General features: G+C 39.1%; 1 protein-coding gene across 1 annotated transcript in view; it reads left to right on the top strand.

Moving 5' to 3' along the window:
* The window catches only part of LOC110560218 (xin actin-binding repeat-containing protein 2), a 58,039-nt gene that overhangs the window by 36,374 nt on the left and 2,638 nt on the right, over positions 1-19,027 (top strand). The window contains exons 3-8 of the mRNA XM_060390323.1: positions 178-264; positions 644-716; positions 1,998-2,131; positions 2,898-8,181; positions 8,230-12,225; positions 14,246-14,363. Coding sequence (XP_060246306.1) covers positions 178-264; positions 644-716; positions 1,998-2,131; positions 2,898-8,181; positions 8,230-12,225; positions 14,246-14,363 — 9,692 coding nt within the window. The remainder of the gene's footprint in view (positions 1-177; positions 265-643; positions 717-1,997; positions 2,132-2,897; positions 8,182-8,229; positions 12,226-14,245; positions 14,364-19,027) is intronic.

Consider the following 19,027-nt stretch of genomic DNA (forward strand, 5'->3'; position numbering starts at 1 on the left):
ACCTTCTGTTCATTCTCCTTTTGGTCCTCCCCCTGCTCCTTCCTCCTCATTGTCCTCTTCTTTCCTCCTGTTTCCAGAATGATTTGTCACTGAAATTATAGTAATAAAATAGTTCATTTTTTTCACATCTCTTATAAAATTGTCAGTCTGCTTATACATCTAATTGTTCGTTTTCAGGAAGTAATCCACAGCAGTCAAGAAATGCAAAGGAAAGACCAAGAAGTTCCTGATGCACTTGGAACTGATGTCTTCAAAACAGAAGTGGTAATTGCTTACTAATACAGTAATTTTCAAATGGTCTCCAGAACTGTGTAGAATTTTTGACTTTGCTATAAACATATGCTTTTACTATATATATTTAGCATAAATATACAGCAGTGTGCCTAACTCTACTTTCCTGTTAGAAATATTTTTAAAAATTAAACAAGCACCCTAAAAATATGCCTGCAGTTAGGTGCTGTTCACATATGTTCTGTTATAACTTGATTATACATTATAACAAACAATAGAAATAGTAGCTAGCATCCCACAACACACACCAAATTCTCAGGAGAAACACACTGTAGAATGAAGATTATGTTCAGTGCTCAAATCACCAGCTTCTTCCAAACAATTATTCTTTTAAAATTGTCTTTAAACACAGATGTCGCATCTTGAAAAGCACACTGAGGAAACAAAGCAAGCTTCGAAGCTTCACCAGTATGTTCAAGAAACAGGTAACAGACCGGAACTCTTGGTCCCACTCTACCTTTGTCCTCTCCGTGTGTCTGGGTTTGGAGGACTTTCAATAGCCAGCACTCCCCACCAAGTAACTTTAATAATTGTGACTCATGTTCCCAAAGGGGTCAAGATAGCATTTCTGCATATAATTAGATTTTGACTGTGGTAATGCATGTAATATTTTTAAAAATAGCTCATTGCCATCAGACCTACGGTAAATCCATCCTAAACTCCAAAAGCTTGATAATGTAACAACTACTATTTTTTTTTCTTTTTTTTTTTTACTTCAGGACCTAAAATTCGTTGCTTATAAAACACCCTGACAATAAAATTGCTTACATTACATTAATATTAATAACAAATTAAGTAACTAATATGCTTAATTCTCAACTTACAGATAGGAGGTGAGTTTACATGGAAATTCCTAGATGTTTGTCGAGGATAAAATGTAGTCATCTACTGTGCAATGGAGGAAAGGTTTGCTTATCCAGTGAGATGAAAGGATAGATTTAGCCGTACTGTGTCCTATACCTTATTTGGGTCTGGCTGCTTAAGAAAGGAAGCATTCTACTTGCCAGGTTCTGCAACTCATGTTAATAATCCTGGCATGTAGAGGGTTCAATTTGGAGGACTGCTTCAGGTTCAAGGCCGGCCTACACTATTTAGTGAGATGTAGATCAAGAACTGTTTTTCAAAATATCCCAGACAAACAAGGAAATAAGAAAAGTAAGCCTCCAATCTTCTTTGTGTTCTTTGAGATGTGTTATTTTTCCTGAGTATAGAATTATAGCATAGAAGCAGAAATTTTGGAAATATCCCTTTTCAGAGTTAACTACTCCAACATCTTTTAAGAATTTTTATGTGTATTTTGTGGGGGAGGGGTGTGTAAAAGACAGAGAAAGAAAGAGAGAGAGAGAGAGAAAACCCTCAGAAGCCACAAGAAGACATCAAACCCAGTACAACTGAAGCTCCAAGCTCTTGTGATCTGCCCAGCACAAGCATTGTGAACTAAACTTAGGTCCCTTGCAAGAGCAGCAAGCTCTCCCAACCACTGCACCATCTCTCCTGCCCCATCACCAAAATTTTTCTGTTTCTCCCTTAATATTTGTTGCTTCCCTCCTAAATTTATAGATAAAGAAATGCTGTGTGCATAAATTTGTCCTTTGAGTCTTGTTCCTTAATTTACATTATAAGGAGTTTAATGCAGCATGACATTTTCTTCTCAGATACCATTTTATTCATTATAGACTATCCCTGTTACCTAATTCTCTTTGTAGTCATTGATACGCCAGAGGATGAAGAGATTCCAAAGGTTTCCACCAAGATTTTAAAAGAGCAATTTGAAAAGTCTGCCCAGGAAAAGTTCCTCTACACCGATAAAGAAACAACAACCCCACCCAAGTGCATAAAGGTATGGTGAATTTTCTGTACAGGGACACATTAGGTATTAGAATCATACTTAAATATCCTTGAAATTTTGAGGCATTTTCTTAACAGAATTTTTGAACTAGCTTTTATTCTGCTTCATAAAGAGGGTATTGATCTATGAGGTAGAGTAAATTCTCCCCAACTACTGGGCAACATGGATGAAGAAAACTATGTACACTTTAAAGTATCTAACATCAAATAACGTAATTAAATTAGTTCTAAATTACGATGGTTACATGCTCTGCCTTAAATGGCACAGAAAACAAAACCTCCACAAAACACTTCAAGACTTTTCTCCTTTTCTGAAGATTTTCTTCTTTCTTTATTCTGCTCATTGAGTAAGGAGGGGAAATTAAGAGTATGTATAAATGCTAAACTGGGCATATTTGTTTAATCCCAGCACTTGTGAGACAGAGGCAGGAAGATCTCTGTGAGTTCAAGGTTTACCAAGGCTACCAATAGAGATTCTGTCTCTAAAGCAAAAACAACAAAACAAAAAAAAAGACATATTAATGTTAAAAGGCTGAGTGCTGAGTCATTTGTTGATGAAACAACATTAGTATTAAAAGTAGAATGATATTTGTTAACACATATTAAGTATTTTCCCAAGTAGGTTTAAATACAATGCGTACCTGTTTTTCAAGGAAGTCATCGCAACAGAATCCTGCCACGGACAGGTGAAAGGTGGGATTCAGGAAATCTCCATACCACAATCATTGTTATAAGTTTTGATTTTCTCTCCCTTAAAGATTAAAAATGACAGTGAAGAAACCTTAAAGCCATCATCAGCTGTGGGTGCCTGTTCTTACACTTCAACCAGCCAGAGGAAGGAAACTTCAACCTCAAGTTATAGTAATCATAGTCTCACTTCGACAGCCCTGGCACAAGTTAATGGTACCTCTTCAGGAAAGATGGAAGAATTTCCTCCTCCCCCACCTGATGTACTTCAGACACCAATGAATGTGACAGCATTTTCCCAGTCCCCTGAATTCCCCAGCTCCCCTAGAAAACTACCAATCCCCAAAGATTTATATTCCAAACAGAGAAACTTGTATGAATTAAACCGTTTATATAAACATATCCATCCTGAGTTAAGAAAAAACTTAGAAAAAGATTACATCAGTGAGGTTTCAGAAATTGTTTCTAGCCAAATCAACTCAGGGAATTCAGTTTCAGCAGATGTACAACAGGCTCGGTATGTTTTTGAAAATACGAATGACAGTTCTCAGAAAGATCTGAACTCAGAAAGAGAAAACCTGGAGTGGGATGAAATTCTGAAAGGAGAGGTGCAGTCGATGAGATGGATTTTTGAGAATCAGCCTTTAGATTCTATCAACAATGGCTCAACAGAGGAAGGGTATGCTTCCAAAGGCATTGCTGACCAAGAACTCATCGCGGGGGGTGATGTGAAGTACACTACTTGGATGTTTGAAACTCAGCCAATAGATGCCCTGGGGGTTCCTTCTGCTGGCACTGAAGGAAACACTGAGAAAATTCCTGAGCTAGCTAGAGGAGATGTTTGCACAGCAAGATGGATGTTTGAAACAAGGCCTTTAGACTCTATGAACAAAATGCATCATAGTCAAGAAGAAACAGAATATACTGCTATAAAGGACATAACTGGGGGAGATGTCAAGACTGTGAGATACATATTTGAAACTCAACAACTGGATCAACTTGGACAGCTTCACTCAGTGGATGAAGTTAACTTATTACAACTCAGGTCAGAACTCAAAGAAATTAAAGGAAATGTTAAGAGAAGTATAAAGTGTTTTGAAACTCAACCACTGTATGTCATTAGAGATGGTTCAGGCCAAGTGCTAGAAATTAAAACTGTGCATAGAGAAGATGTTGAAAGGGGGGATGTGAGAAGAGCACGCTGGATGTTTGAAACACAGCCTTTGGACACAATTAGCAAGGATATCACAGAAATTAAAGTAGTTCGAGGAATATCTATGGAAGAAAATATCAAAGGTGGGGTGAGTAGAGTAAAGTGGTTGTTTGAAACTCAACCGCTAGAAAAAATCAAAGAAGAGTCAGACGAGGCTGTCCCTAAAAAAGAAGCAGCCATAGGTACAGATGTTTCGAAAAAGTGTTGGATGTTTGAAACGCAGCCATTGGACATTTTAAAGGAAGTTCCTGATACAGATACTGTATCACCCGAAGAGAGAATAGGGGGTGACGTAAAGACCACCAAACATCTATTTGAAACACTTCCCATAGAGGCTTTAAAAGACAGTCCTGATGTTGGAAAGCTTCAAAAAATCACCACCTCTGAAGAAGAAAAGGGAGATGTTAAGCACCAAAAATGGGTTTTTGAAACCCAACGTTTAGAAGATATTAGGGAAGATAAGAAAGAGTATACACGGACAGTGAGGCTAGAGACAGTTGACAGAGGTCATGTAAAGGACTATGCACATATCTTTGAATCCAATAATTTAATTAAGGTTGATTCATCTCATCAAGTTGAGATAGAAGGAGTCACAGGAGGGACTGTGAAGTTGAATAAATCTCTCTTTGAGACAACCCCGCTGTATGCCATTCAAGACCATCTTGGAAAATACCACCAAGTAAAGACAGTCCAGCAAGAAGAAATACTAAGAGGTGACGTAAGAAGCTGTAGGTGGCTTTTTGAAACAAGGCCTATTGACCAATTTGATGAAAGTCTTCATAAATTTCAGATAATTAGAGGAATATCTGCTCAAGAAATACAGGCAGGGAATGTGAAATCTGCTAGGTGGTTGTTTGAAACCCAACCTCTTGATTCAATTAAATATTTTAGCAATGTGGAAGAAACAGAGAGCAAAACTGAACAAACTATAGATATTGTTAAAGGGGATGTCAAAACCTGTAAATGGTTATTTGAGACTCAGCCTATGGAGTCTCTTTATGAAAGAACTTCCGTGATGACCAACACTGGAGATATTAAAAAAGGTGACGTTAGAACCTGTACCTGGCTTTTTGAAACTCAGCCACTTGATGCCATAAAAGACGACTCTGGAGCAACAGACAGAGTGCAAACTGTAAAGCAGGAAGAGATACAAGGTGGGGATGTTCGAACAGCATGTTTTCTTTTTGAGACAGAAAATCTAGACAACATACAAGGGAATGAGGGGAAAGACAGCAAGCCTGTGGAGGCAGATATACAATCTGGGGACGTCTCTGGAATGAAGTACACATTTGAAAATCAGTCCTTAGACTCTTTAAGTTGCAGTTCAGTGAATGTTTTGAATAAGATCAAAACCCTAAAAACTGAAGACATTCAGAAAGGCAATGTTTTAAGTTGTAGGTGGCTATTTGAAAACCAACCTATTGATATGATAAAAGAAAATCGAGAAGGTGATAGATTGGTTAAGACAGTGACAGACATACAAGGCGGGGATGTGAGAAAGAGGTGCTTCATTTTTGAGACATTTTCTTTAGATGAGATAAAAGAAGAATCTGATGGCATCAGCAGCAGGGAAACAAATACTGAAGAAGTAATAAAAGGTGATGTAAAAAGCTACAAAATGCTCTTTGAAACACAACCACTCTATGCAATTCAAGATCAAGAAGGGTTTTACCATGAAGTGACGACAGTTAAGAAAGAAGAGGTAATTCATGGAGATGTACGCGGAACAAGGTGGCTCTTTGAAACAAAGCCACTAGATTCAATCAATGAGTCAGAAGATATATATGTTATTAAATCTGTCACTCAGGAAGACATTCAGAAAGGGGATGTGAGTTCTGTCAGATACAGATTTGAAACTCAACCACTGGATAAGATTTCGGACAAATCACATAATATTGTACCCACTGTTGAGTATATTCAAGGAGGCAATGTGGAGATGAGTAAACAATTCTTTGAGTCTGAAAGTGTTGACAAAAAGAATTATATACGAACAGTAAGTGTAAATGAAGCACAAAAGGGAAATGTTAAGACTTCTACTTGGCTCTTTGAAACTCACAGCATAGATGAGCTGGGAGAAGAGTCCAGATATGAAAATATCAAGATGGTTAAGCAGGAAGATGTGCAAAAAGGTGATGTTAAGCAAGCAGTGTGGCTTTTTGAAAATCAAACTTTGGATTCTATTAAGGAAGTAGATGAAAGTGACACAAAAATAATCAAGGAAGAAATTCCTCCATCAGATGTCAAGACAACTACATGGCTCTTTGAAACAACACCTTTTCATGAATTTAATGAAACTAGAATAGAAAAGGTAGAAATCATTGGTAAAAGTATTAAAGAAACCTTGGAAGACCTCTACTCTCAAAGAGTTATTGAAGCTCCTGGAATTATCATTGAAGCTGATGAAGTTGGAGATGTCAGAATGGCAAAATACAAGCTCATGAACCAAAAAACGCCTGAGATACAGAAAGAAGAAGTTATCAGAGCTGATCTCAGAAACATAATGATGAACTTACTTTCCCAAAGAGACTCTACAAAGAAAGGGATATTTGTCAGTGAAGAGGAGAAGGGAAATGTCAATTTGGCTAAAACTCAATTATTAAACAGATCAACTGAATTTCATACTGAAAAGGAAGAGATAGTGAGAGGGGATGTAAAACAAGCAATAAAAAAGCTGTTCTCAGAGGAAAGATGTGCAAAGAAAGGCATATTGATTCAAGAAGATGAAAAGGGAGATATTAACATGACTATCTATTGTCTTCTTCATGAAAATGCTGGTGAAAAGATTGAGCGTGAGGGCATTATAGGAGGTGATGTGAGACGCACCATTCATAATCTGTTATCTTCTACGTCAAATGGTAAAATATCTGAAAGGACAAAAATCGATGCCTCAGAGAGGGGAAATGTTCAGTTCTTCACAACATGCATAGAAACTGGAGCTTTGGATTACCTCAAACAACTCCAAACAGGGTCAAATGAAACACGCACAGCTAGAAAGCAAGAAGGAGAGGAAGACATAATTGGTGGTGATGTTGAGGGTACAAAATTCTTACTAAAGAAAAGACAATCTTCATTTCAACGTACTGTTAGTGAAACTGACATCATCCCTGGGGATGTGCATAATACAGTTAAAGTCTTCATGATGGAGCCTCAGAGTTCAGCTTACAAAACATCGAAAGAAGAGATTATAAAAGGTGATGTGAAATCAAGCCTGAATTCTCTCAACCAGGCCACAAATCAGAAAACAGTGGCTAAAACAGAAGAAATTGTGAAAGATGACCAGCTGGCCACACTCAAGTCACTTAAGGAGTCAACAGACAGACAGAAAGAATCTGAGCAGTCTAGTGATGTCCCTAGTGATATTGGGAAAGCTATTGAGTTCCTAGAAAAGGCTACAAATACAAGGACTGAAATAATGAAAAAAGAGCTGATACTAGATGATCTTGAAACCTCATTAAGATCATTGAAAGAAGCACAAAGGGGCTTCAAAGAAGTTGATAAAGAAGGAATAATAAAAGAAGATGTACTACCTAGGATGGTAGGATTCTCAGAAAAACAAAAACTAGGGATTCACCCAGCAGCTGTCCAGAGAGACAAAAAACGTCTTCTTCAACCAGTGCCAGGACCAGTTGAGCCAGTGGTCAGGCAGCAAGCAGGACCAGGCACTCTTGATGAAACTACACAGAAATCCTGCCATCCATCTTTAACAGAAGAAAAAACTGAAGCTAATCTTTTCAAAGCTCCCAAGGGCACTGTAAAGATTGTCATTGATCGTGAACAAAACAATGATGCTCTTGAGAAAAGCCTTAGAAGAATGTCTAACTCAGAACACAGAGCTATGAAAAACGTCTTAGACATGAATGAAAGAATGGGTGTCTGGACTGACAGCAAAGAATATCTGTGTAGTGGCGACCACTTGAGCAAACAGTTGACTGCAACCACATCCAGGAAGGAAAGTCTCAAAACCAGGGAATCAGAGAAGGTAAGAGAATCAAAGGACAACATCTTTCGCTCCTCACAGTCTGTGGATAAAACATTTAGAAAGCAACAGACTCAAACCTGTGAACTAGGGAAGTCTCAGTTCCAGGATTCTTATGGAAAGAGTCAAGAAAATACCAAAAACAATATATCAGCAGAGATTCAAAGTTACAGACCAGATCACACCCAACATATAGCTAACAGTACAGCTGGAGAAATGCATAGGATGACAAGTGACTTTCAGAAGCAGACCTTGCTAAGTCAGGAAAAGCAGTATTCTAATAACGACATAAAGAAAAATGGCATGAGCCTTCAGCCCTTGCCTGTCTATGAGGGTGTTCACAGTGTACCAGGAGTGAGAGTCTCTGGGAAGAGCCATAAAAAATTTCAGGCAACTGACAAAAAACAGAAAATTGATGTTTGTCTAGAAAACCAGGACTTCCTAATGAAGACAAATACTACCAAAGAGTTAAAAATGGCAATGGAGAGGTCACTTAATCCAATCAACCTTCACCCTGAATGTGGCATAAAAGAAAATGAGGATTCCCTTCCACCTCCATCTCCCCCTCCTCCTCCACCTTCCAATGCATCATCTGAAATTGAATTTCCTCTCCCTCCTCCACCACCTTTAATGTTCTTGCCTGAAAAAAATGAGTTTCCTCCCTCATCATCCACAGAGAAGACAAGGACTGAATTGGAAAGCTTCCCGAACCTCCCTCTTCCTCCACCATCAGTAGGTGAGAAATCTGAACAAGAAGGTCTACCAGTATCTCTCCTTCCTCCACCTCTGCCAACTGCATCTCAATCAGTAAATCTTCTTTCCTCTTCTCTTCTGGAAAATCACAGCGAGGCATTCATACAAAAGTCCTCCCAAAAGGAAGCCTTGGATTCTCATCAGCTTCACTCACAGAATAAAGTCCTAACAGGAAAATCCCCACCACCTACACTCCCCAAACCTAAACTTCCCAAGAGAATTAAAGATAAAATGGGCCAGTATTCCCCCAATGGTGAACTGGAAAGATCTATGTCAGATATGCACGTTAAAACTTCCCTCTCAAAGGATCAGAAAAGATCAATGATGGCAATGAGCAGAGAGCACACAGAGACAAAGCAGGAAGTACTCAGAAACAGTCTTGATGAAAGAAAACAGCTGCCCATCCACTCTGCAAACTTACTTTCTCAGACAGTTCCAGAAATCCCAGCACCCAAGGGAAAGCAGACAGCACCTCTTGTTAAATCCCACTCATTGCCATCAGGTTCAGAACAAAAAAGTCCAAAGCCTTACATGAGAAAATTTAAGACACCTTTAATGATTGCTGAAGAAAAATACAGACAACAAAGAGAAGAGCTTGAGAAACAGAGACGAGAGAGTTCTTGCCAAAGCGTCATCAAAAAAGAAATCCACCACCAAAGTTTATCAGAGGAGGAGAAAGAAAGAGAGTTACAAAAAGCAGCAGAGGCAATCTCCATACCCAGAAAGGATTCAGACTTTACTAGGGCACAACCCAACCTGGACTGTAAGAACAGGACTGTGCTTGCAGACACATGCTCTGACAGACATCGCTCCACAGCTTCCCTATTGACAGTTGCTACTGAGAGGCTCCAGCACGTTCTCGAAGCTTCAGAAGATAAACTTTCCCTGAGAAAGGAAGGCATACAGAGCTCAAGGGATACCTTCCAAGCGAAATCAGCTTACGAACTTAACCAGAGTCGCAAGGAAGGTGAGACAAAGCAAAGGCTTGAGCAACACCTGGAGAAGCTGTCCTTTCCCCAGAGCAAACCCATTTCCCCAAGTTTCAAAGTAAAAGCTATCAAGCTTCCCACTCTACATCAGACTGAAACAGATCTCAGTTCTGAAAGTCACATAAAGCAATCTGAAGTAGATGTTCAAATGAATCAGGAACTCAAGAAAACCCAAGCAGCTACACAGTATGATAATAAGCAATTTGTGCCTGATAAACAACTTCCCTTACCTAAAACAGAGAAAAGGGTGACTATACAAATGCCTAAAGAATATGGAGAGAAATCTCATAAAAGTAAGCTCCAAACAGTTCCCAAGAAGCAGAGGGCATTTGGGGGGGCTGACAGAGGCAATGTCCTAGGGAGTGAAGGAAAAAATCAGGACTCCTCAATGAGCATTTCCAAAGAAGACCAGTTAATGGTTGAAAGAAAGCAAGGAGGTTTGCAGGAGCAGAGAGTATCAAGGTTAGTCCAACAAGATATTACCGATGCACATCTGGACTCACAGGTTCAGAATTTTCACCAGACACAAACACAAACTTCTGGAAGTACAACTGAGCATGAAAAACTGTCCCAGCTGCATATTGCCACTCAGGAGAAAGAACGTCTTAGAGACAAGGGCATACGAGAGAGATATGTCTTCTCTAACACTGAAGATTCAAAACAAGAGATGAAACAGAACAAATCTTCATTTTCCTCTGTGAAGGAATCCCAGCAGGATGATGGAAAATGTAGCATAAATATATTGGAATTCTTGAGGAAACGTGAAGACCTACAGCAGATTTTGTCTAGAGTAAAACAATTTGAAGCAGAGTCAAATGAGAGCGGCCTTAAAACATTTCAGACTCTGTTAAATATTGTTCCAGTGTGGCTGATAAGTGAGGAAAAAAGAGAATATGGAGTTCGTGTTGCCATGGAGAATAATTTCGAAAAAGTCAAAGAAGAAATAACACATATTAAAACCCAAGCCGAGGATATGCTGGTTCACTGCGAACATATAATTCAAACAGCTATGATGGCCTCCCCAACAGGAAAGCAGGGAGACAAACCTACCAATCTTAATGAAATGTCATTGAAAGTGTCTAATGTTAATGCCAGCTCTAATAAATTCACTGAGCAGAAAGAAAGTAAAATTGTAGAAGAAAAATTAACACACCACCAGGTAGCAACCCATCACGAGGCAGCAACTCAGAATCTTGCTAAAACACATCAGGAAACTAATGGAGAAGATAGTAAGACGCCTCCTCCCTCTTTGAAAACTCGCCCGCCATCACCAACTTTCATTACAATCGAGTCGACTGCCCGCCGGGCAGAAATCCCCAGTAAGGGGGAGCTCTCTCAGTCCCCTAAAAAGAACAGTTGTACTGAACCCTCACAGAGAAGAGCCACGGAGCAAACACCATGTCTTCACGGAACATGCACGCCCCCATCCCCACCGAGGGGCGGCTCAGAACAACTTGTCAAACTCAAAGACACCACAGCCAGGTTAGCCAAAGGCACCCTCCCCTGTCCCCCAGGGACCCCGGTTCCAATCGTACAGAAGAGATCTCAAGTTGTCGTGTCTCCGGCCACACTCCGCAGGCAAATTAAGATAGAAAGCCGTGGCGGGGACTCTCCACCCACCATCACAATACCTGTAAACGTAAACCGTGTGGTCAGTGAGTCCTTCAGAGAATCTATAGACACTCAAGAGTCAGTGAGGAAAATAGGAAAAAGGGAGGCTTATGTTCGTAAAGACGAAACGAACTCCATCAACAGAGCAATGCCAGAGACCGAAAGCTACGATGCAGTTGAAATCATACGCAAGGTGGAAGGGCCTCGCCTATCAGAGCACATGGAAAGGTTTGAAGCCACCAATCAAAGTGTTCAAACGGCTGAACATTTTCTGAATGGCCACGAAAATGAAATAAACCGATGGTTTAGGGAATTTGAGAACGGCCCAGTTTTCGGAGCAAAGAATGATAGAAGAGCTTATGCAAACGGTGAAATGAACCACAACATGAAGCAAGAGAATCACACATTCTGTAAGGAGGAATTTGGATTAGCATCTTCTGGAAATGCTAATTTTACAGGCTTTTCTTACAGACATCCTAGAGAGCACCAAGAAAAAGTTCCTGCAATGCAACCCAGGGTTCGTTCTGAAGCGACGCTTCTGAGCGAGCATTTCTTAGGCGTGGATGCCTACGACCATCAGATTGTTGGGTCAGAGATAGCAACCTCGTCGACACGTAGCTGTAGCTCAGAAGCTGCCAGATCTGGCTTTGATTTCAAGCATGCTCCCCCGACCTATGAAGACGTGATTGCTGGCCACATCCTAGACATTGCAGATTCACCCACAAACTTCAGGAGGGATTTTCAAAAGACGTGGCAGGAGAGTGAAAGGGTTGTTAAGCGCCTGGGGTATGAAACCTCAGAAGCACGTGCAACCGAAATGAGCAGGGCCTTCCAGGAGGAGTCTGCCTTTAAGAGCGGTAAATGAGATTGACGGGTGTGAAAGAATAACCCACGTGAAAGCATGTGTGCCACAGCCAGATGATTTGCAATTAAAATACTGTGTGGAAATAACCAAGTAACAAGCTGGGACTAACAGCTAGCTACTCCTGTAGGTTTCGGGATTCTCTGCTGTCCTTGCTTTCATTGCTTTCTTCTTAATATTAACATCTAATGTGATCTGCAGTATGAATTACTGAATCCTGTTCTTCAAACTCAAGTTAAATAAGAGTTTGAGGAAAGCATCTTCATAATCATTGTAGTGGTTTTTAGTACTATATATTGGCTATAGAACCAACCCATTATTAAAATTTCATGGTAAAAATTGACTTTATTCAGTTGCTTATGGTGGTATCAGATCAAAACCTTTAGCCCAGTCTAGATAAGTTTTACCTCCAGGCTTCAGTAGCCTTTACATTGAATTCCATACACCTTAGTGATAGCTCCAGACAGAACTCACAGTATGCATACATACTGTAGGGAATTTTCATCAATCTGATAACAGTGTAGGTATAACATTAGACATTTTAGCTGCTGGTACTGAGTTGAGATAACACAGTCCACTGAGACCAATGTTTTCTGTAAGTGATGTTTTCACCTTTCAGAACATAAACCCCAAATGACAATTCAATTGACCTCATTCTTAGATGAGGATAAACAATACCTGTTAAAACTTGATTGTGTTCATAAACGAGGAATTAAAATCATTTGAACATAGTACATGATATTTTTAACATCAGAAAATAGCTCACTTCATTTTCTCTTCCACACTTTTTACAATTAATGAGGCTTCATGATAAGAAGGATTGGACGTAATTAATAGGCATCATTAAGATAGTCCATTCTTTTAGACAGATTGACAGAAATAGCAAACTTAAAAATAAAAAACCACTGAAATTAATAATTATGCCTCTCATATTTATAACATATGTGTCTAGTTAATCAACTTAATATGGTTTCTTAATGTGTTTGCTTCTGGCATAATTAAGCAAAGCTGTCTCATTTCAAATGTTCAGTCTTTGTTAAGAGACTTAAAAACCAGAGACAACACAAAGAAGCTGGTGTTAAGTACAGAAATATGTCCCTACTGGAATCAAAATGGCAAAGGGGTCCTCTCAATCACAGAAATTCAGAGTATAAGCGTTAGAGCAGGTTTTGCATGAAGAATCTTGACATGCTTGCTTTCCTAGGTGACAAATACAAAAGCTGAGTTAGTCTCAGAAGAATATAGTGAAAGTTAGAACCCATATTTAATTGATACATCTATGTCCATTGTAAGCCACCATAGAAACCCTGTTTAGTGAGGTAACTACTGTTATTTATGAGGACTGTCCTTCGCAGGACAGCAATGGGAAGTGACTGTAGACACTGAGTAAGAGAAGCAGAGAAAGCACAAAGTGCAGATGTAAGGATCCAAAAGGCTATAAAATCTAAAGCCAGTTAGGAAAGGAGTACAGGCAGCTGCACATTTCATGGATGGGAGAGTGTCATCACAAGACAGTTAAGGGCTGGTGTCACAAGGTAAACTTAGAATTGTTGAGAAGATGTTTAATCAAACGTTATACAATTTTCTGTTTATAAAATTTACATACTTTAGAATTTATTCATATAGTTTTAAAAATCAAAATAGTGTATGAAAATTTATATGTATGGAAAGTTTAGTTGTTTGAAATGACCCATTTTCAGAAAGTTCCCCAGCCTCTTTAATATATTAACATAAGTCAGCATAACACATGTTTATGTGTTTGTTATTTAATAAGCCGAGGTATACATAAGGTATACATGGTCAAAGCATTACCTTTTTGTGCCAGATCCTCAAACTATGCTAATATACACTCTCCAGACACAAAGACATAAAGAAAATTATTACCATATTTTTGCTTTATCTGCATGGCTAGTTACTGCATTATTGGCTTTCTTATGCATTTATAATTATTATTGAAAGTAGAAATATGTAAGCCTTTACACATTTTTTTTATTTTTAGAAACTGCTGGTCCAAGACAAGGAAATTTGCATAATTTGTCAAAAAACAGTTTATCCAATGGAGTGTCTTATAGCAGACAAGCAGAATTTTCATAAATCTTGCTTCCGATGCCACCATTGCAGCAGTAAACTGAGGTAAGGTGTCCTGTTGAGTGTGCCCCATGGAATGTGTAACCTTGTAGCATATGTATAATATCTAGTCTCTAGAAAAGGGGTTCTCAACCTCCCTAATGCTGTGATCCTTTGATAAAGTTCCTCATGTTGTGGTGACCCCAACCATAAACCATATTTTCATTGCTATGTTATAAATGCAATTTTGCTGCTGTTAAGAACCGGTAATGTAAATGTCTGATATTTCTGATGTTCTTAGGAGACCCCTTTAAAAGGGTCATTTGACCCCCTCGAATGGGGCTGTAATCCACAGCCTGAGAACTGCTGGTTTAAGAGAGAATTTTCCAGATCTTCCCGCTGACTTCAGTGACTACAGTCAAATGGGGGAGGGAGGGTAGTGTACCCCTGTTCTATTGTGCATTGCCCAGGTTGGTTGCCAATCCTTCCCTTTCGCAAGCTCACTTTCCTCACTTTCTAGTTGTGGAAACCATGCGGGTAAGGAAGCATCCTGAGTTACTGAGAGAGTCAGGATTTTTAAATTAGTGTTGTGGCTCAACCCAATAAGCTTTATTTATTTATCTAAACCCCTTCTGTAAAGGGCACATAGTGAATATTGTTATTTGACAGGCTATTTTGTTCCCATGAGGACTCGTGCTATTGGATGGCCGTTCCAAGAATGGCGGGTTACAGAGAAAAGATGGGTGCAAATGAATAGGCCTGGATATTTTCCAGAGACACTTTGTAGCCCACAGCAGGTGATGGTAAAAATCTTGCCTGTTTGAGCTATAGTGTGTAAGTTAAGAAATGGAACTGGGAATGATATTAGTGACAGGTCAGGGAAAAGCTGTTTATTTCTGAAGCAAAAGAAGCATGCTAAATCAACACAGTGGCATGAGCTTTCCTGTCCTCACCTCTCAAAGTAGATGCATTTAAATGAACGTGACATTTGGTAAAGCTTAGGTTGAAAATGCTGAACTGGAATTTATTTTTTGCTGGATCTCATGTACACCTCTTAGACTATCACTTTCCTGACTTTAATTGGCAGTGTCAAATATTCCTCAGTGCAACATTGTTTTCCCTTGGTTTCTATGACAACCTCTACTTCCGGGGTGGTCCTTCGCAGGCACCTGTGTGGGTGACTCTTTTTCTGACCATCAATGAGATGCTAGAGCTCTCCAGAAGCCAGCAATGAGATACGGTCTCCTCATTGTTTCTCTCTCCTCCTGGGGAATCACACACCATCCTGTAACTTAAACCATCTTCCAAGTGGGGATGATCTGAAATTGAACTACAGGGGCCGGATTGCACCTTTGCTCCTTAATTGCTTCTATACAATAATCAATGTCTCCAGAAGCACAACAACATCAACGGTGTCCGTTTTCTTCTCACTGTTGACATTCATTGGCTGTTTAATTTTTATCCCTCTGTGTTAGCAAATGACATGAACATTAAGTGTGGCCAAGACATGAAGATATCTCACACTTACTCTTTTCCTTCGCTCCTTCCACCCAAGCTATCACCCACTTCTCTAATGACAGGACTCACAACTCCACTTAAGCTGCGTGCATTCTGCCTTTCCTGTAACCCCAAACCATCCTTCCAGCAAGTACTATCTCTCACTTCGGCTCATGCCATAGTCATCATAGATAGCGATTTGGTTTCCCTATGATCACTGCTCTTACCGGCACCACTATTAACAGTCTGTCCTATGAGTGTACCCTATAATTTAGTAAAATAATCTTTCTAAGACCCAAATGTGAAGTCACCTCTCTGTTTAAAATGTAGACCAGTTTCTGAAACATTACTTTATGTGCAGTTCAAATCTAGCTGTTTCTCTGCAAATCTTCAAGAATCCTGTATCCTTCCCAGTTACATATTCCTTCTCATTCAGAATTACTTCCTTCCATTTCCAGTAAACAGCTGTTTTTCTCTCATACGTCTAGCTAGTGCCATATAAATCCCTTCTTCTTGTAGGGATTTATAATACCCATCTGCCAGATCTCTATCAGACTCATTCTGCAGACCTCAACTAAGGCAACACCATTCACAAAGCTTATTTTGACTTTCATAGACAGGTGAGGGATCTTTCCCAATTACTCCTCAATGCATTTCTTGCACTTTCCCCGCTGTCCACAGGAGCTAATACAATTCTCGTTGGTATTAATTGTGATATTAATGTTTACTTCTAGTGGAGTCTGACATATGTTGAAGAGTCAAAGTTGTATATTCAAAGACTGATATTTTTAAGTGACGAATCAAAAATATGAAGGAAGTCACACAAGTCAAATGCATGGTACAAAAAAAAAATACATTACAGCATGAACACTTATTAACCAGTAACCAAAAGAAAAAAATAGAACTTTGCTGGCCATATTGGCAGATTTCTTTATGGATTTCATTTTAAACACAATTTCTACTCATTTCCGTTAGTAAAAGCATCCATTCTAACGATCATGTCTTTCATTTAGCGTTTTCCGCCATTGTGTATTTTTTCTAGCACTATATTTTATTTTTTTATTTTCTTGTGACTTTCAATCTTTTTTTTTTTTATTCTTTAAACTTCCACTGTATTCCCTTCTTGTGTCACAATTTATTTGGTAAGAACAGAGGACATTTGGCCTGCAGAGTGTTCTAGTCTAAAGTTGCTGATTTTACACACAAATTATTCCAGCCTTCTTTTTGTCTTAGATACTTCCAAACTGACAGCTAGAACTAGATTTTAGAGTAGAGCTACAGTGTACACGATTCCTGGTCAAGTAACCACTTCTTAGGAAAGAAAGTACGGCCTTCATAAACTTACCAATCATGTATGTGCATGTGTGGGGTTAGTTGATTGGCCTCACTCAAATGCACTGACTGGCGTTCACCTCTCCTTCCCCCTGCTCAGAGGAATCTCTTTCAGTTGTCTACTAAGTACTTTTTCAATAACTTAGCAGACTTTGGGGACTTCCTTTTTGTCTGACAGATGCAGGCGAGCTTTACAGTCCCAATTCTGTAAGGCTTCTTTTCTTTAATACAGTAGGTTGTGACCCCTTTGAGGGGCCAGACAAGTCTTTCATGGGGGTCATTTAAGGCCATTGGAATAAACAGGTATTTATATTACAATTCACAACAGAACGTAAATTATAGTTATGAGGTAACAAAATAATTTTATGATTGAAGGTCACCATGACATAAGGAAGTATATTAAAGGGTCACAGCATTAAGAAGTTTAAAAATCACTGCTTTAATGATATGTGCTCCTTGAAGTCAACACTCTTGGTGCCCATGCTACTCTTTCAGTTTTTGTTTCTAAGCCTTTTTAGTGGAAATAACTAATAAATGTTTATATGTTCACTGTAAGTTCAATGATGATCCAAATCAAATTCACAACTTGCCCATGAAGCTGCTTCCCTTCTTTGTATGTCCTTTCCTCCACTCCTCAAATGTAAAGGAGGAGTTAGGCTTGGTGGTACAGACCCGTGTTCTAAGCTATTCTGTGGCTGAGAAGTGACAGTAACCTCAAGATATCGGTAGGCAATCTAATGACACACTCTCTGAAAAAATAAAATGTGGAAAGTGGGGTTGAGATATGCCTCAGTGTCAGAGCTCTTGTCTAGCACACGTACAAGCCTGGATTCAGTGCTAAGTACTATAAAAATTTGTAACTATAATTAAATTGTAACAATAATTTAAAAAATTAGGATGTCTCACATTCATTCATTTAGCCTTGGATTGGAACTGGGATTGCAGCTGAGGCAGTAGGGTGTTGGTGTAATATATAAAAGTCTCTGGGTTTGAAAAGGATCACTGTGTCAAACAAGAATAGTAATCCCAACACTAGGTTCAAAGCCATCCACAGCTACTTAGTGAGTTCGTGGCCAGCTTGGGTTACATGATACCAGCAACCATCCAGCTGCTCACAACTGCCCTTAATGCCAGTTCCACTGGACCTGGCACCCTCTTCTGGTCTCCTTTTGCACCAAGCACTCAAGTAGTGAACAGACATACAACAGACAACAGACAAAATACACATCTTTTAAAAAAGTTTAAAATTGTTGAAAAATAAAATGTATCAGCAGTACCAATCAACAAGCCAAATTTTTATAAAATTTACAATTCATTTACCCATTCTTGATATTTTTTTGAAAAAAAAAAGTTGCTGTGTCATCCATGCCAAGTCATTTAGACACTGATTGCACACAGTTCCCTCTCTGCCTCCTAACCTTTCATTTCATCCTGCAAGTACCATGGTATTTGTTAGTGCCTTGCACTACGCCCAACATTGGTACTTTTTTAGATATTCTAGTTTTTCAATCAGATTTTCTTTGATCCTCATCAGAAAGCACTTTGGTGGAGACAGTATTTCTTAAATTCTATTATGCTGGTAACATTCAGCCAGTGTCCTTCCTGGCAGAAAGGTAATTTCACTAACATTAAAATCTTTGACTGATATTTACCTACATTGACTCTCTCAAGTGTCTCAAATGCCTTGTTTCATTTCCTTTTGGTATAACGTGTTGGAATAGCTTGCTAACCCAACTTTTTATATGATGCATTCTCCTTTTGAAGACACAAAGAGAATTTTTTTGTTTTTCTTTTTCTTTTTGGTCATGTTTTGATTTTTGGATATAGAGTCTCCTCACTGTGTATCTCTGGCTGTCTTAGAACTCATTATATACCTCCCCCTGAGGGGGAAGCAGCATTAC

Source organism: Meriones unguiculatus, chromosome 8 (assembly GCF_030254825.1).
Source record: "Meriones unguiculatus strain TT.TT164.6M chromosome 8, Bangor_MerUng_6.1, whole genome shotgun sequence".
Classification (NCBI taxonomy): domain Eukaryota; kingdom Metazoa; phylum Chordata; class Mammalia; order Rodentia; family Muridae; genus Meriones; species Meriones unguiculatus.